General features: G+C 35.5%; 1 protein-coding gene across 5 annotated transcripts in view; it reads left to right on the top strand.

The window, feature by feature from the left end:
• PPP4R4 (protein phosphatase 4 regulatory subunit 4) overlaps positions 1 to 19,435 on the top strand; it is a 101,661-nt gene that overhangs the window by 43,665 nt on the left and 38,561 nt on the right. For 3 of the 5 annotated variants that reach the window (XM_020899166.2, XM_020899165.2, XM_070477899.1), the window contains exons 4-11: positions 9,515 to 9,662; positions 10,156 to 10,229; positions 11,315 to 11,421; positions 12,510 to 12,617; positions 13,493 to 13,614; positions 16,132 to 16,254; positions 17,399 to 17,568; positions 17,881 to 18,000. In XM_020899166.2, the coding sequence (XP_020754825.2) occupies positions 9,515 to 9,662; positions 10,156 to 10,229; positions 11,315 to 11,421; positions 12,510 to 12,617; positions 13,493 to 13,614; positions 16,132 to 16,254; positions 17,399 to 17,568; positions 17,881 to 18,000 (972 nt within the window). Of the gene's footprint in view, positions 1 to 6,131; positions 6,236 to 6,339; positions 6,712 to 7,533; positions 7,605 to 9,514; positions 9,663 to 10,155; positions 10,230 to 11,314; positions 11,422 to 12,509; positions 12,618 to 13,492; positions 13,615 to 16,131; positions 16,255 to 17,398; positions 17,569 to 17,880; positions 18,001 to 19,435 lie in introns of those variants that run through there. The other 2 variants (XM_020899167.2, XM_020899168.2) reach the window with 2 other exon arrangements.

The raw sequence follows: 19,435 nt of genomic DNA, 5'->3' as shown, positions 1-19,435 counted from the left end.
TTGAACTTCTGTTTGTCTGGAAATGAAAGAATTTGTTTTACCAGCATACGTGTCTAAAATACTGTGGTCCTTTATAAAATTTAAAACAGTGATATCATTAACCATGTGATATCAGTGCCTTCTTTATAAATCAAGTGCAAAAAAAAGCCTCTGTTTGTTGAGTTACTGGATCCTGTTATTGTTTTTTCACTTATTTTGGGAAGCAAAAGATACGGCGTAAACCATCTATTAGAAGATGTGCAATGTCAGGAAAAGATAAAATAAAGATAGCTAGCATTTGTTGAGGTCTTAAGATGTGTCAAGCACTTTGTCAAACATTTTACAACTCTTTGTTGAATCTTTATCTCCTTGAATGCCCATGGCAGTTCTATACGGGTCACAACTTAGGTCAGTTAACTTTCCCAAAGTCACAAAACTGGCAAGTGGTGTGATGGGGTTTGAATAAGGAGTCTGACACCCAGGTTCTTCCTCTTAACTGCTATACCACTGTCTCATTAGCCGATCATGATGTCAACAAATATGTAATATGTCATTTTAGTTCCTAAGCCTTAGTCATCTCTCCTTTGATTACTGTAGTAGCCTCTTCACTGGACCTGTTTCTCCCTTTGCTCTCTGAAGCCCATTCGGCCAGAGGGATCTTTCATTTATTTATTTGTTTAGGAACAAATAAATACATTTATTTATTTAGGAACAAATAAACTTTGACAAAGAAAACTGTGTATATTCAAAGTGTACAATGTGATGATTTAATATATATTATACATTGTGAAATGCTCACCCTTATCAAATGAATTAATACATTCATCATCTCACATAGTTAATTTTTTTCTTCAGAGAGATCTTTTAAAGATCTTTCAGAGAGATCAATCATCTTTTCTTCTTGAATGAAAACTACTGAAGTGGCGTGGTAGTCAGAACAGTTCCTATCACATCCCAAAACTATACATGTCACTTTCTTTAGGAAAAGAGCTTTTATAAATGTGGGTAAGGATCTTGACTGAGGGAGATTACCCTGGATTATCGGGTTGGGCCCTAAATGCCAGCACATGCATCCTTAGAAGAGGAACACAAAGGGAGGTTTGACCCAGACCTGGAGGAGGAGGCAGCGTGAAGATAGAAGCAGGGACAGCAGTGATGTGGCCGCCAGCCAAAGAAGGCCAACGACTACCAGATACTGGAAGAGGCAAGTACCTGATCCTGCCTAGAAGGGAGTGTGGTGTTGCCAACAATTTGATTTTGGCTGAGTGGTACTGATTAGGACTGATGGCCTCCAGAACGGTGAGAGAATACATTTCTGTTGTTCTAAACCTTTCAGTTAGTGCTAATTTATCATACCAACTACAGGAAAGTGGCTCAGTGGTAAAGAATCCACCTGCCAATTGTAGGAGATGCAGAAGACATGGATTCGATCCCTGGATCAGGACAATTCCTTGGAGTACGAAATGGCAGCCCAGTATTCTTGCCTGAACAATCCCATGGACAGAGGAACCTGGCAGCCTGTAGTCCATGGGGTTGCAAGGAGTTGAACACAACTGAGCAATTGAGCATGCACACAGAGGAAAGTAATACAAGTAACTTCTCATTTCAGGTAGAATAAAACTCCTTAATGTGCTCTAAAATGACCCTGACTAGCTTTCTACCTCACCTACCATTCTTTTCTGTTTCTTCCATCAGGACAGAAGTCTTGTCAGTTTGATTTATCACTCTGTCCCCTGAATCTAACAGTACTTGGCAAAAGTAGGAACTCAAAAATAATTTTAAAATGAGCATTGATTGAGCTTAATATTCTAAGACAGTAAGTGTCTACCTGAAAGATCAATGACACATTGGCCTGAACCACTAATGGCATTCTTGGATGAGAAGTAAAAACAGTCTATCAGTGGAGTGATACAGTGCTGACTTAGTTTCTAGGGAGACCTTTTTTGCAGGGAGGAGTGGGAGAAAGATACATATTACGGAAGAGATAAAGGAGACTTAATCATATGAAACTTGATTATTTAAGATCAGTATATGTGGTCCCCCATCTTTTGATTCTGAAAAGATTTATCAGTTCTACTTTTCTCATAAGTTTCTCCCAGTGTGATTATTTGAGTATATCTACTGAATAAAAGTAGATTTAAAAGATTTTATTAAAAATTTTTTATAGACAGCCTTTACTATGTAAATAAATATATTTGTTACTGAAAGCTTTACCTACTCTTTAAGTTCTGTTTCAAGTGGTACAGAAAATGTGGATAATCAAGATAATAAAGTGAAGAACCCTCCCTGTGGGCCAAGCTTTGTGCTCAGCGGTTTAGACACATCCTCTTAAACTTCTTAATTCCATGCCATATATTTATTCTCATTTGACAGTTGAGAAAGTCTAGGCTGAAAAAATTCCATTCGACTATAATATTTTGTTTAAGCATGCAATGATATAATTTATTCTTACAATACACCAAGAAAAAAAAGAAATAGTCTTAACTAAAGGAGTTAAAGAGCACAAAGAGATGATACAAATTGCCTTTTCCTTTGGTTTGTACTTCAAAAATAAAAGTACCTGTCTTCCTCACTGCAGGTGATGTTTTCTGAGATAAGTTAAAAGTTAAGTTCTTGAAAAAAGAAGGGTTTTGTAAAGGCAACACAGTTCTACATAATAAGCAGAACATGATGTTCCAGACTCCCTGCAGGTCATAAAAAGCCCACAATAGAGTAGGTCTCTACTGACAGGCTAAGCATTTAAGGACACTCTGATGTGAAGTAAGGTGAAGAAGAAAGTGAAGTTATTCCTGTAATGTCAGATTGATGGAGAAAAATCATCAGGGTCAGAATTGATCTTATGAGGAGTTTTTACAGGAAAGGAAGCATAAAATTGTGTAACTTATTCTTCCAGTTCACTAAGAAAAAAAAAAGAAGTAGCATTAACCAAAGGATTTAGAGAACATAGACAGATGGTATAAAATGACTCTTCTCTGGTTTAGCTCAAAAATAAAAGTACACTGACCACAAAGCATTCTGAAAATAATATCTGTGTTTTTCTTTTTATGTATATCCATAAAGACAAAATAGAGTAACATCATTAATTCTTTGATGATAGTAGTAAATTCAGTGAAAACATTGACTGTAAATATAGTTGTTTTCTGGGCATATATAAAAATTACACAAGCTAGTATTCTTAATAGATCTAAAAATACTGCCTTTCAGTATGATAAATTCTAGTGGAGACCAGTGTTCTCACTTGAATTTCTTAGTCATTCAATCATTTGTTATTTTTATCCTGCCTACAGTAAAAATGAGCTGGAACTTCAGAATCTCTTAATTAGAAAATCTTTTATTTTTGTGATAATGGGACCACCATTATTACTTGAATATGGTTTCTGACTTCAGGCATTTAGATGATACACAGGGTAATTTATGGATATGTTTATCTACAATCCTTGCAAAATTATAAAACTAAGAAGATATTCACATATTGCACTGTAATAAAGGTCTGTGTTTGATTTAAAACTGTTTGGATTTACTAGCCTTTTGGCAGTGTGTTGAGGTAGATATCCTAGAAAATGTTCCCATATCAGAACATCTTGACTCTCTAGATGAGGTCTCACAAGCATTTTTTTTAAATGTACGGTTAAGCTTGTAAGAGAGTAAGGAATATTCAGTCCTCAGAAACAAAACAGTCCCATCCACTTCTACTTAGGTATGTGCAGAAAAGCATCATTCCTATTCTAACAATGATGGCTTGTGTTCACAAAATTCACATGATCGTAACTTTTCTTGAGCCCATCGAAAGTGGTCACAAAGAAATGAACTCTATTCAGAAGAGCTCTCTGAAGAGCAATGGGACATAAGGATGCTGACTTTTGACAAGAGTTTCAGAGGAAGAAGTGGCCACCAGATAAAATTGTTAGGAAAAATCAGCTGAACTGTTAGAAAGTTTTTAAAGATTGCTATCCGTTTGGAATAGCTCAGAGCTCCAGACACAAGGGAACTTGGCACTCACTTGTGGGCTTTTTGCCACATGCCCCCTTGGGCAGGGTAGGAGGCTGGAGAGAACCTCCTTTGGTGATGCAGGTGTGATTGTTGATTCTTACTGGGGAACAGGGAACCACCCACTTCCTCACAGTGATGTGCATGGACATATAGGGAATTTCAGCAGAAAAAATCGAATGAGAATGCATACTTACAGGATGACCAGATACATTGCTAGCCCTGCTCTGTGCTATGTCTTTAGTTTCTTGGCTGTAACTAGATGGATATTTTTCAATATTGGAATGTGTATCATCAATAGAAGTCCCTCAAAAGTAGGGAACCATGTCTTTGACTTTTCTCCAGTTTCTCAGAATACTTAGTATGATGTTGGTATTTAATAAATAGGAGTCTCCTGGTAGCTTAGTGGTAAAGAATCCTCTTGCTTAGCAGGAAATGCACGTTCGATTCCTGGGTTGGGAAGATCCCCTGGAGAAGGAAATGGCAACCTGCTCCAGTATTCTTGCCTGGAGAATCCCATGGACAGAGGAGCCTGGTGCACTGCCATCCATGGGGTCGCAAAGAATCGGATACCACTGAGCAACTAAAGAGCAACAGCAGCTTAATAAATAGCTATGACTGAAATTAAAATTATGCTATCAAAATTAGACTTTCATTGGCTTAGAGAGAGATTAGAATAGAAGGGGAAAGTGACTGACTAGAGAGAAAAGAAGGCATTACTTGCTTATAGAAATGTGTCATACTTTCTAGTACCATCTCCCCCTGTAAACAGTTTATAATTTCTTTTTTCAAAAAAAGTTTAATAAAGTGGAACATTTGAAATGGTTGTTTATAGCTCTTGTGTTCGTTAGTTATTTCTTTGAAATGGGCACATCCTTTTTTTGCAGTGTTTTAAATTTTTATTTACAGTTCAAGTGTAAATCATGAAATTACTGATGAATCTGATTTATTATGTGTGAAAAATGACAGAGTCGTTCCAGCTCAAAGTTCAGTTTCAGAACCATGGTCTTCAAATGCACTGATCTTTTTGGGTGTCCTGGTGATTATGCATGGCTGGATACTTCATTGCATGTTTGCAGTCATCAAGTGATAGTTTCTTTTGGTACTGGTGTTTCCTTTTTTGGAAAGATATCTTCTGATATTTTTATGTGTACCTCCTCATGAACCTTGCTGATCACTGAAACAGATTAAAAGAAGGATAAAACATACCCTTTTTATTCCTGTCTGCCTCCTCCTCTTTATTTTCCCCTCTCAGAATTTGATTTTTGATGCTCTCAGCTAGTTCTCCCCATCCTTCATGTACGTGTGGAATATGGCAGTCAGTGATCAGGGAATGAATGAGATACTGTAGTTAAATTGCTAAAGATATTTCAGGATTGGTGTTCCAATTATTCATATTTAAATCAGTTGTAAAGTCTTTTATAAATAGTATAATTATATAGTAAAAAGAGTTGTTCACTATTACTGTTAGGTACTAAAAATTCCCACAATGTGACTCTCAGAACTCCAGATATTTTATATGTTGTAGGTTTGTATTTTAATATAAAATATAAATACTAGGTTAGTATTTTAATATCTGCCCCAGGTTAGTATTTTCATTTTTAACTCATATTATTTAATTTCAAAATAATCAGTGATGTTATCTCTAAAAATATACAAAGATACTTAGTAATTTTAGGATTCCTTTACCTTTAACAGCAGTCTTTATAGTAGTTATGTTTATCAGTTTTATTTTAAAAGTTTAGTTTCCAAATATGTGTACCCAAAATATTTGCTCTTTTGGAATAAGCTAATTATTTATTTATGCTTCTCTGTGTTGTGTATTATAAAGAGAAAGGTCTTCTGGATGCATATGATGTGGGCTTATTGGAAGCAGCAGTTTCCTTCTCTGCAAGGACTGTGTTACGTTGTCTACAAAATGCTTTCTTGCAGCATTCATGCTAACTAAAGACTGAATTTAAACACAGAAGTGTATAGTACATTTTCCTTCCTTGAGTGGGACTCGTTTTTTTAAATTTGGAAGTGTACCATTCACTCATTTATAAAATGTCTTATTTCATTTTTGAGGAATTTGAGTTGGAATGCCAGCCACACGATAGTATGTAAGAGGAACAGTAACTGGCATTAAGGCATGCACTTAAGCAATAGAGGAATTTACTTTTCAGTGTCTTCCAAGGTCCATGAGGATGCACACTTATTTACCCAGAGAGTATGGATCTCACTATGTTTGTCCAGAGGGTGTGACTCTGTGGAGGAGAAACAGGAACCGGTAAGTATCATGTTCTTATTGTATTATGTTTCAGAAAAATGTTTAGAAATCAATTGAATTTTAGCAGTGATGAAGTCTCTTAGTCTGTGCTGGTTTCTTAACAGTGGACAGTCCCAGATGTTGAAGTCAGCACAACAAGAGAAAAACCCAAATCCTGATAAGACTTGAGGATTTTTCGAAAATTAAATGCAAAATAGTTGGGGCATATGTTGCTGCGGGAGTCAAGACTAAGTAATACAGTAAGAAGATGTGAAGCTGGAGAACTCCTCCTGTTCCTTCTTTGCATAAAGTTTGCACACGTCCAAAAACCCAGGACCTTAATGACTTTAAGAGGGGCAGAATCACATCTCTTGGAACTTAAAACAGCAGACTCATGTGAACTGGAATGCACACTGTGGCCCTCACAATTTATTTAAATATTTCTTTGCAAAATGCTTTCTGTTTCTAAATAAAAGCTGTGCGTCTGAAACCTGTAAGTGATGTATCCTGGCCACATCAGATCTTCCAGAAGTGTTTTCCAAATCCAGAATTCTTAGTTTGGAGCAAATGGGTTTTTTTTGGAAACAGTATGGGAGGGGGATGTAGGAGGGTTATTTCAGAGACCAGTTGCTACTCTGCTTTACACCTTATCATTGCTTCTCTTTTTCTTTTCAGCCTGGAACTCTTAAGATACATAATTGAAAAAAACTTGTGAAATGACATGTGTGTGTGTGTGTGTGTGTGTGTGTGTGTGTGTGTGTGTGTGTGTGGTACAAAAGTTTAAAACGAAATGCAACAGAAATCAGCCACCCTAATATGTGATCAGATTTCTGGGAATGAACCCCACCATGTAAGCATCTGCCAAGTCTCTGACACTACCACCTACAGACTCAGGGTTGATGTAAGCCATGCCTTAGTAAATGGTGATGAGGAGTACAGAATCTGCGAGAAAGAATTCAATCCTTGGCTTTGGCATTAGGCCAACAAAGCTTAAGTCTTAGAGTTGCTGATGACAAGCATGGTGGCCTTGAGCCAGATGCTTAACGGCTATGCGTCTTTCCCTGCTGCTGTAGAATGACATATGTTATCTCCTAGTCTGATGACTGGCAGTGGTCCCACCATGCTGAATTAAGGGCTCTGGGTACATGGTCTAAATCACAGTTACAGAGACATTGGGGTAGGAAAAATGGCAGGAACATCTCCATACTGACATGATAGAGAATTGAGAATGCATTTCTATATGATCCATTTTTGCTTTGCCTTATATCTAATTCTCCCAATCCCTAATCTTTAGGACTCACTTCAAAATCTCTTGAAGCCATCTTTTAGGAGATGTGGACAAAGTGTGTGAAGGGAGAGAGCCACAAGAGCAGGAAGTTTAGGTGAAAGGGTAAGATATTCAGTCATCCAGCAATTACTCACTGAATGCCTGCTGTGTGCCGTAGGAGTTGGGGATACAGTAGTGAATCAGACAATATCAGACAAAAAATTCTGCAGTCATGATGCCTGTGTTCTAGATGTGGGAGATAGACTGTAAACAAATGACTGTGTTGTATGTTGGATAATGGTGATGATCAACCCAGTTGGGTTATGGTGAGGGCTGGGGCGGAGGGGTGGCTTTCAGTTTAAAACAGGATCATCAAATAAATAAATAAATAAAAATAAAAAATAAAATAGGATCATCAGGGAATGACTCACTGAAAAGGTGATGAGAATAGAGGCTTGAGGGTGTTCAGAGAGCCAACCGTGTGGAAATCTGGGAAAAGAGGAAATTGGGAGCAGATCTTTGTAAGTCATTGAAAAGGTTTTGAGTTTTCCTCTGAGTGGGTTGGAAAACCACTGGAGAGTTTTGAGTGGAAAAGTGACATGATCTGACTTTAGAAGAATCTCTCTGGCTGCTGTATAATAATAGAGAGGCAGTGATAGAATCAGACACTGATTAGCAGGTTACTGGAGTAATTCAGGCTGGAGATGATGGTGGCTTGGACCAGCATGGTAGTGATAAAGGTGATTGATGGTCAGATTTGGGGCAGGATTGACTGCTCATTTGATTATGGGAAGTAAGCAACTGAGAGGAGTTAAGGATGACTCCAGAGTTTTAGGGTTGAAAGTTGGAAGGACAGAGTTACCATGTATTGTTTACTGAGTTGGAGAAGATAGGAGGAGGAACAGGTTTTGGGGAGAGATGGGTTCAGGTGATGAGACTCCCACCAGATATCCAAGGATGGTGTAGAGGAGACAGTTGGATATACAGTGGTCATTATGTAAATGCTCAGTTTGCACAAGGTGGTAAGTCATAAAACTTCTGTGTAAATGATTTAAATCAAATATCTAAGAAAATGAAGCCATATCTATGTTTTATATATTAGGAAATAATACAGAAAGACTACTTTTCCTAAGATTGCAGATATGAAACTTTGTTTTATGGATGCGAGTTCCACATTGTTCTACCAAGTTTGTTATAAAAATAGGCATATAGGGGAAATTCCAGTAGTTACTGTAATTGATTAAACAAAGTAATGCTTTTAGCTATATATATGTTATGCACACCTACATAGTCTTCTAGAGAAATACAGGTGAGACCTTGGTGAGGTTTATATGAAAGATAGGTTTTCTTTTGTTTTACTCTTCGATGTGTTAAACTATTCTAATGTAGACTTTGACTTTAAAAGGTGAGTGGAGATGGTTATGAATATAACTTGAATTTTCTAAAAAATATGAATTTTTAAAAACATCCTTATATTAAGCAAAATTCCTTTTTTAAAAGTTTACTTCATAGTAATTTGTGTTCTTATCACTTGTTTAAAGGGGAAAATACATTTTCACAATCATAAATGTATTCCTTTTTTATAGTAAAATGCATAATATTTATTTTTTGAAGCAGAAATATAAGTAATAAAAACACATGCAATTGTCTTAAGTTTTGGCATGATTGTTTTCGGTGGGGTGGCAAACTGTATAATACAGATAGGAAAACAGAAACTGAGATCTGCTAAAAATGCCAATTCTATTATCTAAAGGTGTATGTACTTTTTATGATTTTTATGCAGTAAGGCAATGGGAGTGTTATAAATTATCTAAGACATTTAAAACTTTATGTGGTCTAATGAGTTAAACAATCAGGAGCAGATTAATGTAGTTTTCTTAAATAAAGTATTAAGAAGAAGTATCTATCCTTAAAGGTCATATATAGTTATTTTGTAGAATATGACTGTTTGGTTTCTATGACCTTGGATTTTTAAAAAATTATAACTTCTGATATCTCATCTATGTAATAGCAAACTCTTTCTGATTATACAGGATGCCCTGCATGTTGCAGGGGTGGAAATGCAGTTAACGGCTGCAGTATCGTTTTTGACCATCCTACAGGACGAATCGGTGTCAGTTCATACATATGCCCACTCCTTCCTCCAAGTCATCCTACTGCACCTGGAGCACAGGGACGCAGGTCAGGGGCCTGGCATGCTTCATCCTACATGTACTTATTGTTTCTTGTGTGTGGCTGTGATATTTGAGTCATGATAGTCTGATGACCGTAACTGAGTGAGGCCGTTCTCCCTGAGAGTTAGTTGGTCAGTGGTGTGACTAAAATTCATGATGTCTCTTTTTGGACAAACCCACAAAATTAAGTGACGTTTAAAGCCTGAAGACCCATCTGTTCATCTTATAATTTATACTTTCTTCTTAGATTTGCTTCTTACACAACACACAGTATTATAGTATAAGAAAAAAGTACACTTTGGGTTACCCCTTGATATTATTTTTAAAAATATCAATGTTTTCCAGATATTGGCTAAGACAAGAAAAACAGAGAAACTTCTTACAGAAGCAATAAAGATAATTACTGCTATTTTACAATTAAAGTCTGTTGTAAATATCAACGTCTAAGTTGGAACTGAATTTGTGAGATAGTTAACTTAGGTTTTGTCTTTGTCATTCAGGTGTCAGCAACGCATGGCTGGAAACTCTCCTGTCTGTGATAGAAGTATTGCCCAAAGATACCCTAAGGCATGAGGTAAAACTTTTTTTTATATAAATTTTAATATTTAAGTTACTCTAAGTTTTTTGTTTTTTGATAAAAATGGTATTTCAAAAAGAATAAAGTTATTTCCTACTCTGAAAGCAGCACATATTCATTATAGAAAACTTGAGTACTAGAGAATATAGAAGGAAGAAAAATGATTCTGTACTTTGCTACTTTTGGCATTCTGATATATTTTCATTTCAGAATTTTTTCCCTGTATGTGGTGCTATTTGGCATGTTAGTGATTTATACATGTTTTTCCTTTAGCATTATTTTCTTTATTATTTCCTCATATCACTCATTTGGTAGTAGCTACAAATATTTTACTTATTTATGAAATGCTTAAGCCTGTTTTCAGTGTTTTATTATCAAAGTAAGGCAATAGTGAACGTCTCCATATAGCTTTTCCTGTTTTTCAGACAATTTCCTTAACTCTGACTTCCATAACATGGAAATATTGGGTTAGAAGGCATTAATATTCTTAAAACTTTTGACTAGTAATATGAAAAAATGCATGTTTGCCTGGACTTTGATCAGCAATAGCATTTCAGTTAAGTTTATTTATTTATTTGGCTGTGCTGGGTTTTGGTTGTGGCATGTGGGATCTAATTCCCTGACTCTGGCCCCCTGCATTAGGAGCACAGAGTCTTAACCACTGGGCTACCAGGGAAGTCCCTGAAGTTACAGTGTTTTGTTTACCTTAGGACAAATACAAAAATTAATCTGTATGGAACAAAAACAAATTTCACAGTATCTGACAATTAACTTGCTTTTTTCTTTTGAAAAATGAATGTTTTATACCTGTATGTACATACAGATCATTAGAGAATTCACCATAAGCTTTAATTCAATTTTTTGTCTGTCTGATTATTTTTGATTGCATGATTTATCATCATTCTTAATAATCCAGAAAGTGTAGTGATCCAGGTGATGAAAAACTATGGACCTCAAAATGTAACTGAGGTTCTGTGAAAAATATTTAGGATATTAAAATGTTCTTTGAAGTAAACAGCTGACATTAATGTCAAGAATATATAAAGTTTTGTAAATTTGTTCTCTAAATCTTTTCTCTTTAGATTTTGAATCCACTCGTTTCCAAGGCACAACTTTCCCAAACAGTGCAGTCTCGTTTAGTTAGTTGTAAAATTTTAGGAAAATTGACCAACAAATTTGATGCCCTTGCGTGAGTATTTGTACATAATTTTTTGTCTACTTTATTAAATTGATTTAAAATGTTTAATGACTATATGTTTAATAATTATATTTATACTACTCCATACTGTGTACAGTTTAACTGATTCAAATTTATAGAATATAGAAATCTCTGAAGTCTATTATTCAGATGCATTTCTTCTTGATTTGGCTTTTCAAAATCAGCAAGGGTAACTTTTTTCTTATTTCCCATATTAGTCATTTCCATCATGTATGTAGTGTAGTTTTGAGGATGCATGATATTATCTTATAGTCTTTAAAAATTGATAAACATGACGTAAAGATAGATTTCTGCTCTTTTCCATTATTGCTATGAATTCATTATGTTGAATAATTTTTCTTTGAGGTTTTATGGAGATTGTTTTTAATTTATTCGCTACTCTCTGCATAGATAATAAATACCAAGTGGAAAGAATGGAATGTTATGTAATTATGATGCAAGAGTGAGATATAAAATTGAAGAATATTTTGGTTGATGGTTGCTAGAATCAGATAGTCCACTTGCCTGTAGCCTTTTATCTAGCTAAGATGTTTTAGCTGCCAATTCCAAATTAACCCTTATTTTTAAAAGATTCTGTAATCATTAAAAGTAGCTGTTAACATGCAAATGTAATTACATATATAAATATACATTATAAACTGTTGTTGTTCAGTTGCTCACTCATGTCCGACTCTGTGAGCCCATGCACTGTAGCACTCCAGGTTTCCCTGTCCTTCAGTTTCTCCTGGAGTTTGCTTAAACTCATGTCCATTGAGTCAATGATGCCATCCAACCATCTCGTCCTCTGTTGCCCTCTTTTCCTCTTGTTCTCAATCTTTCCTAGCATCAGGGTCTTTCGCTCTTGGCATCAGGTGGCCAAAGTACTGAAGCTTCAGCTTTAGTATCGGTCCTTCCAGTGAATATTCAGAGTTGATTTCCTTTAGGATTGACTGGTTTGTAAACTATAAAGCTCTATATTAAAGTATGTTGTTTTTAAGCTAAGATTTTCAGGATAATTTCTTGAAAATATTAATTACTCTAAAATACTTATTTGCATATTTCTTTCTTATCTCTCTTAGCATTAAAAGAGAAATACTTCCCTTGGTAAAATCACTCTGTCAAGATGTAGAATATGAAGTTCGATCTTGTATGTGTCGGCAGTTAGAAAATATAGCTCAGGGCATTGGGTAAGTATACTTTCAATTTCTTGTCACATTTTTGTTCCTGGATTGTCAGCCATGCATATCCTATTCTGTATTCCATGAAAACAGGCACTTATTTGAAGAACTAAACTTTTTATGATCTTTAAAAATGATAAGTACCTTCTGATGTGTTTGTATTAAGAGAGATAAAAGTGAAGCTTGCTTATTCACCTTTTTGTTCCTATATTTTACCCTTTGGACATCATGACAGGCTTGGATTGTAATTACCAGCATCTAGACTGGTAAATATGGTCTCCTACAAAGGTAATAGGATCAGGCTGTCCTTAGACTTCTATTCCGTATACTTCTGGCTGTGAGACAAGAGAATGATAGTCTCATAAATCGACTGGTTTGGGCAGTATACACCTTGTATCTACTTCCTGAAAAAATTCCTCACCTATAATCCAATATGCTGAGAAGAACTAATGAAGAGGGAAAATGTTTGCATCATACATTAGGTCCACAATGATGCCTTATTTCCATTGAACTTTTATGAAACAGAAAATGAGCAAAGAAAATGAATATTATGCTTCATAAAGAAGAAATACAAGTGGTTAATGCACATATATTCAGCCTCATTGTTCAACCATGTTAGTTGTCACAGAAATACATTCACTTAGTGAGTATATATTGAGCAGCTACTGTAAGCTGTATAAGTAATGATGCTATTACCATGGATATTTCTTATATTTAAACTGTCATTCTCTTCTAGCCAGATTGCAAGCTTCCAGAGAGCAGGAGCCATATCCTCATGATTTTTCCTATTTTATGCAGCATGCAGCTCAGCAGCTGATCCTTAATCACATTCTTACCAAAAATTTATTGATTTGATTTCTTTTCTTCTGTTGCTTATTGTGCAGGACAGAACTTACCAAAAGTGTGGTGCTCCCTGAATTAATAGAACTTTCTAGGGATGAAGGCAGCAGTGTGCGGCTGGCAGCCTTTGAAACTTTGGTTAATCTGCTCGACATATTTGATACAGGTGAGTCTGCATAGCTTTGCTTCTGATAGCATTTTGTCTTCCTGTTTCATGTCACTAGTAGAGGAGGCAGCTGGCTGCGGTATAGTCAGTCTTCCTGATGAGAGTGAGGTGTCCCTTCCCTCTCTCTTGCTGTAGTCCTTCCTCTCTGAGGGCTTTCTCTGCTGCCGCTTTCCCCCTCCTGGCACCTGGTGGTGTTGTATATTCCCTACCCCTCTCTCCTCTCATCAGCATGTAACTGACTAGTGTGGAGAGCTAATGAGAATTTGGGTTGGTGGATTAGTTTTTAACTTGCTCAACTGACCCTAAGACAGATCTTGACTGAAGCAATATTAGTATTAGTTTCCTCTATTTTATATTTTAATGCTAGAAATCTCCTGGTCGCAAGAAGAAAAGCCTGAACAGGCTATTTGGGTGGGAATCGGTGAGGAGATGTTTCTTTGTGTTACGCAGATGAAATCAGTGAGATGATTAGCTGCTCTTGTGAGTGTGACTAGATTCTTAATGAATGTTGGACTTTAGTTTTATCTGTGCAAATTGGCTATTTTGGTAGGGTGTAATTTGAAAGAACAGATGTCAAATATTCAGGTGCAAAACACTATTGTGTAATTGTAGGATTAACAATGTTTTAACTGAGCTAGGAGAATCTCTTAAAAATTATTGCAATGTGGACAAACTATGTTGTGTGGATGTTACAGAATAATAATTTGGGCCATGTGGTGCACGAGAGGACCCAAAACAGCAGTACCTGAGAAGTGAATGAGTGACTGTCCATGTCCTATTAATGGGGGGCCCCTAGGCATCCAAGTAGAGCCAGAGATCATCTCTGATCTGGGACTTTTCCTGCTGCACACTCGGCTGTCACGGATCTGTCTTAATGTGTGTTCCTGGCTGTATTTCCTGCCATTCTTTCTTGCTTCCCTTGGCTCTGGCTCTGGTGCCACCCCAGCAAGTGCAACCCCACTTGCTGTTTTCTTGGCATACCAGATTCTTTCCACCTCTAGACTTTCCATGTTCTCTTTTTTCACTCTTCCCTTTATTTTTTCCTAGCCAGTTGCTTCTCCTTTAGTGCCCAGTTCAGATCCAGATCCAGTGTCCTTGCTGACAACTTCTAAATCCCTTTATACCAGGGGTTGGCAAACTATGGCCTGTGGGTCAAATCCCATTGCCACCCTTTTTGTAAATAGAGCTTACTGGAATGCAGCCATGCTCATTTGTTTATATATTGTCTCTAGCTATTTTGTGCCAAAGTGACTGAGTTGAGTACTTGTGACAGATAAACTACAAAACCTAGAATATTTGCAAAAATAGTTGCAGACTTCAGCCTTATACTAACTATTTAAACAATGATCACATTGTCTTATGATATTTTGGGGACTTGATTTCTTTGCTGGTCTGAAGTTCAGAAACCCTTTATCATTCACTTTTCTATTTCTGTTAATGTTTGTTCTTTAAGAAATTCAGTATATGTTGGATGAGTGTTATTTAGTAAAAACAATAGATATGGTACTGAAATGTGATGATAATAATAGCAGTAGTAATAACACCGATAATCCTGTTACAAAATTTTGCTTAGTGTTGTCAGACCCTTAATTTTGTTGTTGTTCAGTAGCTAAGTCATGTCTGACTCTTTGCCATGCCATGGACTGCAGCATACCAGTCTCCTCTGTCCTTCACTATCTTCCGAAGTTTGTTCAAATTCGTGTTCTTTGAGTCAGTGATGCTATCTAACCATCTCATCTTCTGCTGGCACCTTCTCCTCTTGCTTTTGATCTTTCCCAGCATCAGGGTCTTTTCCATTGAGTCAGCTGTTCACATAAGGTGGCCAAAGTATTGGAGCTTCAGCATTAGTCCTTCCAATGAATATTCAGGGTTGATTTCCTTTAGGATTGACTGGTTTGACCCTAATAAAGTAGTGATTCTTTTCTGAAAGTTTAAGAGAACTGTGGGAAATTCAGGGAGTATTTGAAATCAAAACTGAAATATTATTAATTAATATCAGAAACTTATGAGTAAGCAAACACTCAAAGAATCAAATCAGTTTTTTAAAAAGAGTCACATAAGAAGTAAAAGTGAAGACATTCATTATACAGAATGTAATATGAACTAACTTTTAAAATATATCAAAAATAAAATGATAAAATGCAGCATGGTATGAATCTACATGACTATAAGAATGCTAACACTAGGCAAGAATACTGGAGTGGGTTGCCATTACCTTCTCTAGGGGATCTTTCCAACCCGGGATCAAACCCACAACTCCTGCATTGACAGGCAGGTTCTTTACCCTGAACCACAAGGGGAGCCCACAAACCCTTTAGCCTGTCTAAAGTTCTTGATGATTTCCACTCACTTCTCACTTCCTCTTTATATCATACCTCCATCGTCATTGTTGTCAGATATTTTCTGTTACTCTGAGACTAACATAGTAATTTTTCTTTCTGAAGTGTGTATACAGTAATTTGCACATTTGCAGTGTGGGCAACTGGATCTAAACTGTGTTTTATTCTTGTCTTTCAGATGACAGAAGTCAAACTATACTTCCTGTAGTGAAATCATTTTGTGAAAAATCTTTCAAAGCAGATGAATCAATTCTTATTTCTTTATCTTTCCATTTAGGAAAACTATGCCATGGATTATATGGTATGATATGTGCTAAGAATGTCAAGATTGCAGAGAATTTTTCCTTTTTCTTTTACCTTAGCCCCTAAACTGCAGTTCTTCAGTCGCAAAGCCTACCGTATAAGTGTGTAACATTACACACCCTAAGTGTGTAACATCTTAATGACTTTTCATTGATAGAACCTGTGTGAGAGAACAATGGCGGTGAAATAGGCACAGCCCTTTAAATTTCTGAATATCTTATCTTTTATATTGGTTGGCATTTGATCATAGAAGTTTAGGTATATTGACTATTGGTACATAGTAAGTATACCCTTATTAATTTTTTTTGAATGATTAATATATCACATGAGCAGTTCAAATTAGAGTGTAGAATAATACCTGTAACTCTTGGCATTTTAAATGTATTACTCAGTTCTCTCTTATTAAAATAATGTAAGCATTAATTGTAACAATCTAGCATAGCAAAAAATATTTTTATGTGGATTATAGGCTTTCAATAGACTGTTGAAAAAAGTATTGCAATATTTGTTGAGTTACTAGCTCTTTAAGATTGTATTTGAATATGGAACCAATCATTGATCAAAAGTATTTTGGGTTTATTTTGCTGTCTTTCATATTTGGGGCTTTTTTTTTTTTTTTTTTTGCTACGCCCCACAGCTCCTGGGATCTTAGTTCCCCAACCAAGGATCAAACTCAGGTCCCTGGCAGTCAAAGTGCCAAGTCTTAACCACTTGACCACCAGAGAATTCCCTCAGATCCCATTTTTAAGTTCTTTCTCTGCAGACATATATGCATGTCTTCTCTGTAGGCAACTTTAAAATATTTACCAGAAATAAATAGCAATAATGGCTGCTATATTATTATTGTAATTATTTGTTAGTGGTCTATACTGTGGTACATGCTGCAGAAATTAATGCAGGTATAATTCCTGCACCGCATAGTTTATACTATCAAAATTAAAATAAAAATATTATTAAAATTAACATAAGGTAAAGACCCATTAGATTTCTTCACAGTAGTTACTCTTTTCTCATTATTACTTTTACTCATGATTTCCAACCATTTGTTTAAATATGTGATTCTAATTACTGCACTTTGCTTTTCTCTCTTTAATTTTTGTTTTCAATTAAAATGTTGATCAAAGGTTTTACATGTGTTTTAGGAATTTTTACTCCAGATCAACACTTGAGATTTTTGGAGTTTTATAAGAAACTTTGTACATTGGGTTTGCAACAGGAAAATGGACACAATGAAAACCAGATACCACCCCAAATCTTAGAGCAGGAGAAGAAATATATTTCAGTACGGAAGAACTGTGCTTATAACTTTCCGGTAATACATTATACATTTGTAGTGGCTACACATTTTAATTATAACTTAAAATATGTGAATAGATGACACTGAAAACTATTGCCATATTTGACACTTATTAGTTAGCATTATGTCTGATATATGTTGGTGTAATTTATATTTGTCTCTATGTATATATGTTAGAATTATATGCGTGTATTTGGATCTTCCAAATATTATTTCTAACTAAATTATGATTCAGAGAACATGATTTCAATTTAAGTGAAATGATTATGATATTGTTATTGATGCATGTTTTTCTCTTCGAAACTCATCTTCTTCCACCTCCACCAGGCCATGATTGTTTTTGTTGATCCCAAAAACTTCCACATGGAACTCTATTCTACATTCTTCTGCCTTTGTCATGACCCCGAAGTACCAGTCAGATACACTATTGCTATTTGCTTTTATGAAGTAAGTCTGAAAAAGTGATAACCACTTTATATTTGTTGTTTTTTACTTACATGTACTAGGTGCTTTTCTGATGTGTTGTACACTTTTGTTTTCAGATTTATTAAAAGATATTGGCTCCATATCTCTTTCATATTCTAATCCTAAATTTGGAAAAATTCTTATAATTCTGTTCAGAGAGTTTACATAATTCATTTACATATAGATATTACATTCATTTATCATGTATTAATCCATTCATTCAGTATATCTTGTCTTAAATTATACTATCTCTTACTTTAAGCCAGACATTGTGGTATGAATATGGCTGTAGATCTGGAAGTAAAATCAGTTTTATAATGCTTTATAATGTTTATATTTAGCATTGCACCTAAACTCAAGAACCTGAGAACAAATGGCAAATTGAGAGAGTATTTATTTAAATTTGTGGCTTTTACCATACATGGTTCATATTTTGTGAGCACAGCTTATATATTCAGCAGTTATGACAACTCTTCATAGTGTCAGAGCAAAAGTGAATTTTTTTTTACCTTGACGAGGGACATGTGGGAATCTTAGTTCCCCAACCAGGGAATGAACTCATGCCCCCTGAAGTGGAAGTAGAGTCTTAACCACTGGATCACCAGGGAAGTCCCACAAAAGTGAATTTAAATTTTATGGTAAATGTAATTAACCCTTGAGGCTGAAATTTAGGGCATGTTTCTTGAGTGACTGTAGGAAGTACATGCATGCCATCATTGCCATAAGCATGTATAAACTATCATTTGTCGACTTCAAGACTGTCACATAAAAACATCTGAGTGGCTTGGGACTTCCTTAGTGATCCAGTGGGTAAGACTGCATGCTGCTGATTCAGGGGGCATGGGTTCGTTTCCCAGTTGGGGAAGTAAGATCTCATATGCCTTGAGGTGCAGCCAAAAGATAAAATTTTTAAAAAGAAATTAAAAAAATCTGAGTGGCTGAATAAAATATTTATTTATAAATATTTTATAGTAATTTTATAAATATTTTATGTTTATTTTATATATATATAATATATATATAAATATTTTATAAATATTTATAGTAATATTCTTATTCTCAGTGAGAATATTGTATCTCCTTCCTTGAACTGTGTTCAAAGCATTGTTAGGTTAGCTAAAACTATGTAGGATATCCATAGCAGCATTAGAAATGTTGCTTTAGACTCTTGACTGTTGAATGATATTCATTGCTTGTTTTTTTCTGGTGTGAATTAAATGAAAGTTCTGTGTGCAAAGTCCAAGAAAGATTCCCTTTAAATGATATAATTAATTAAAATAATTCATTGTTGAACAGTTAAGTCATCTTTGTAAATACACATATAGGAATATGCTTGGAGAAGGAGAAATGGCAGAGGGCTCTAGCTGGCTGAATCAACTACTTATCTCCTATGTGTATTAAGGCATTTATGCTTGGT

The sequence above is a fragment of the Odocoileus virginianus genome, chromosome 16, assembly GCF_023699985.2.
Source record: "Odocoileus virginianus isolate 20LAN1187 ecotype Illinois chromosome 16, Ovbor_1.2, whole genome shotgun sequence".
In the NCBI taxonomy this organism is placed as follows: domain Eukaryota; kingdom Metazoa; phylum Chordata; class Mammalia; order Artiodactyla; family Cervidae; genus Odocoileus; species Odocoileus virginianus.
Note: the sequence above shows the minus strand (reverse complement) of the source record. Positions and strands in the feature narration are given on the sequence as shown.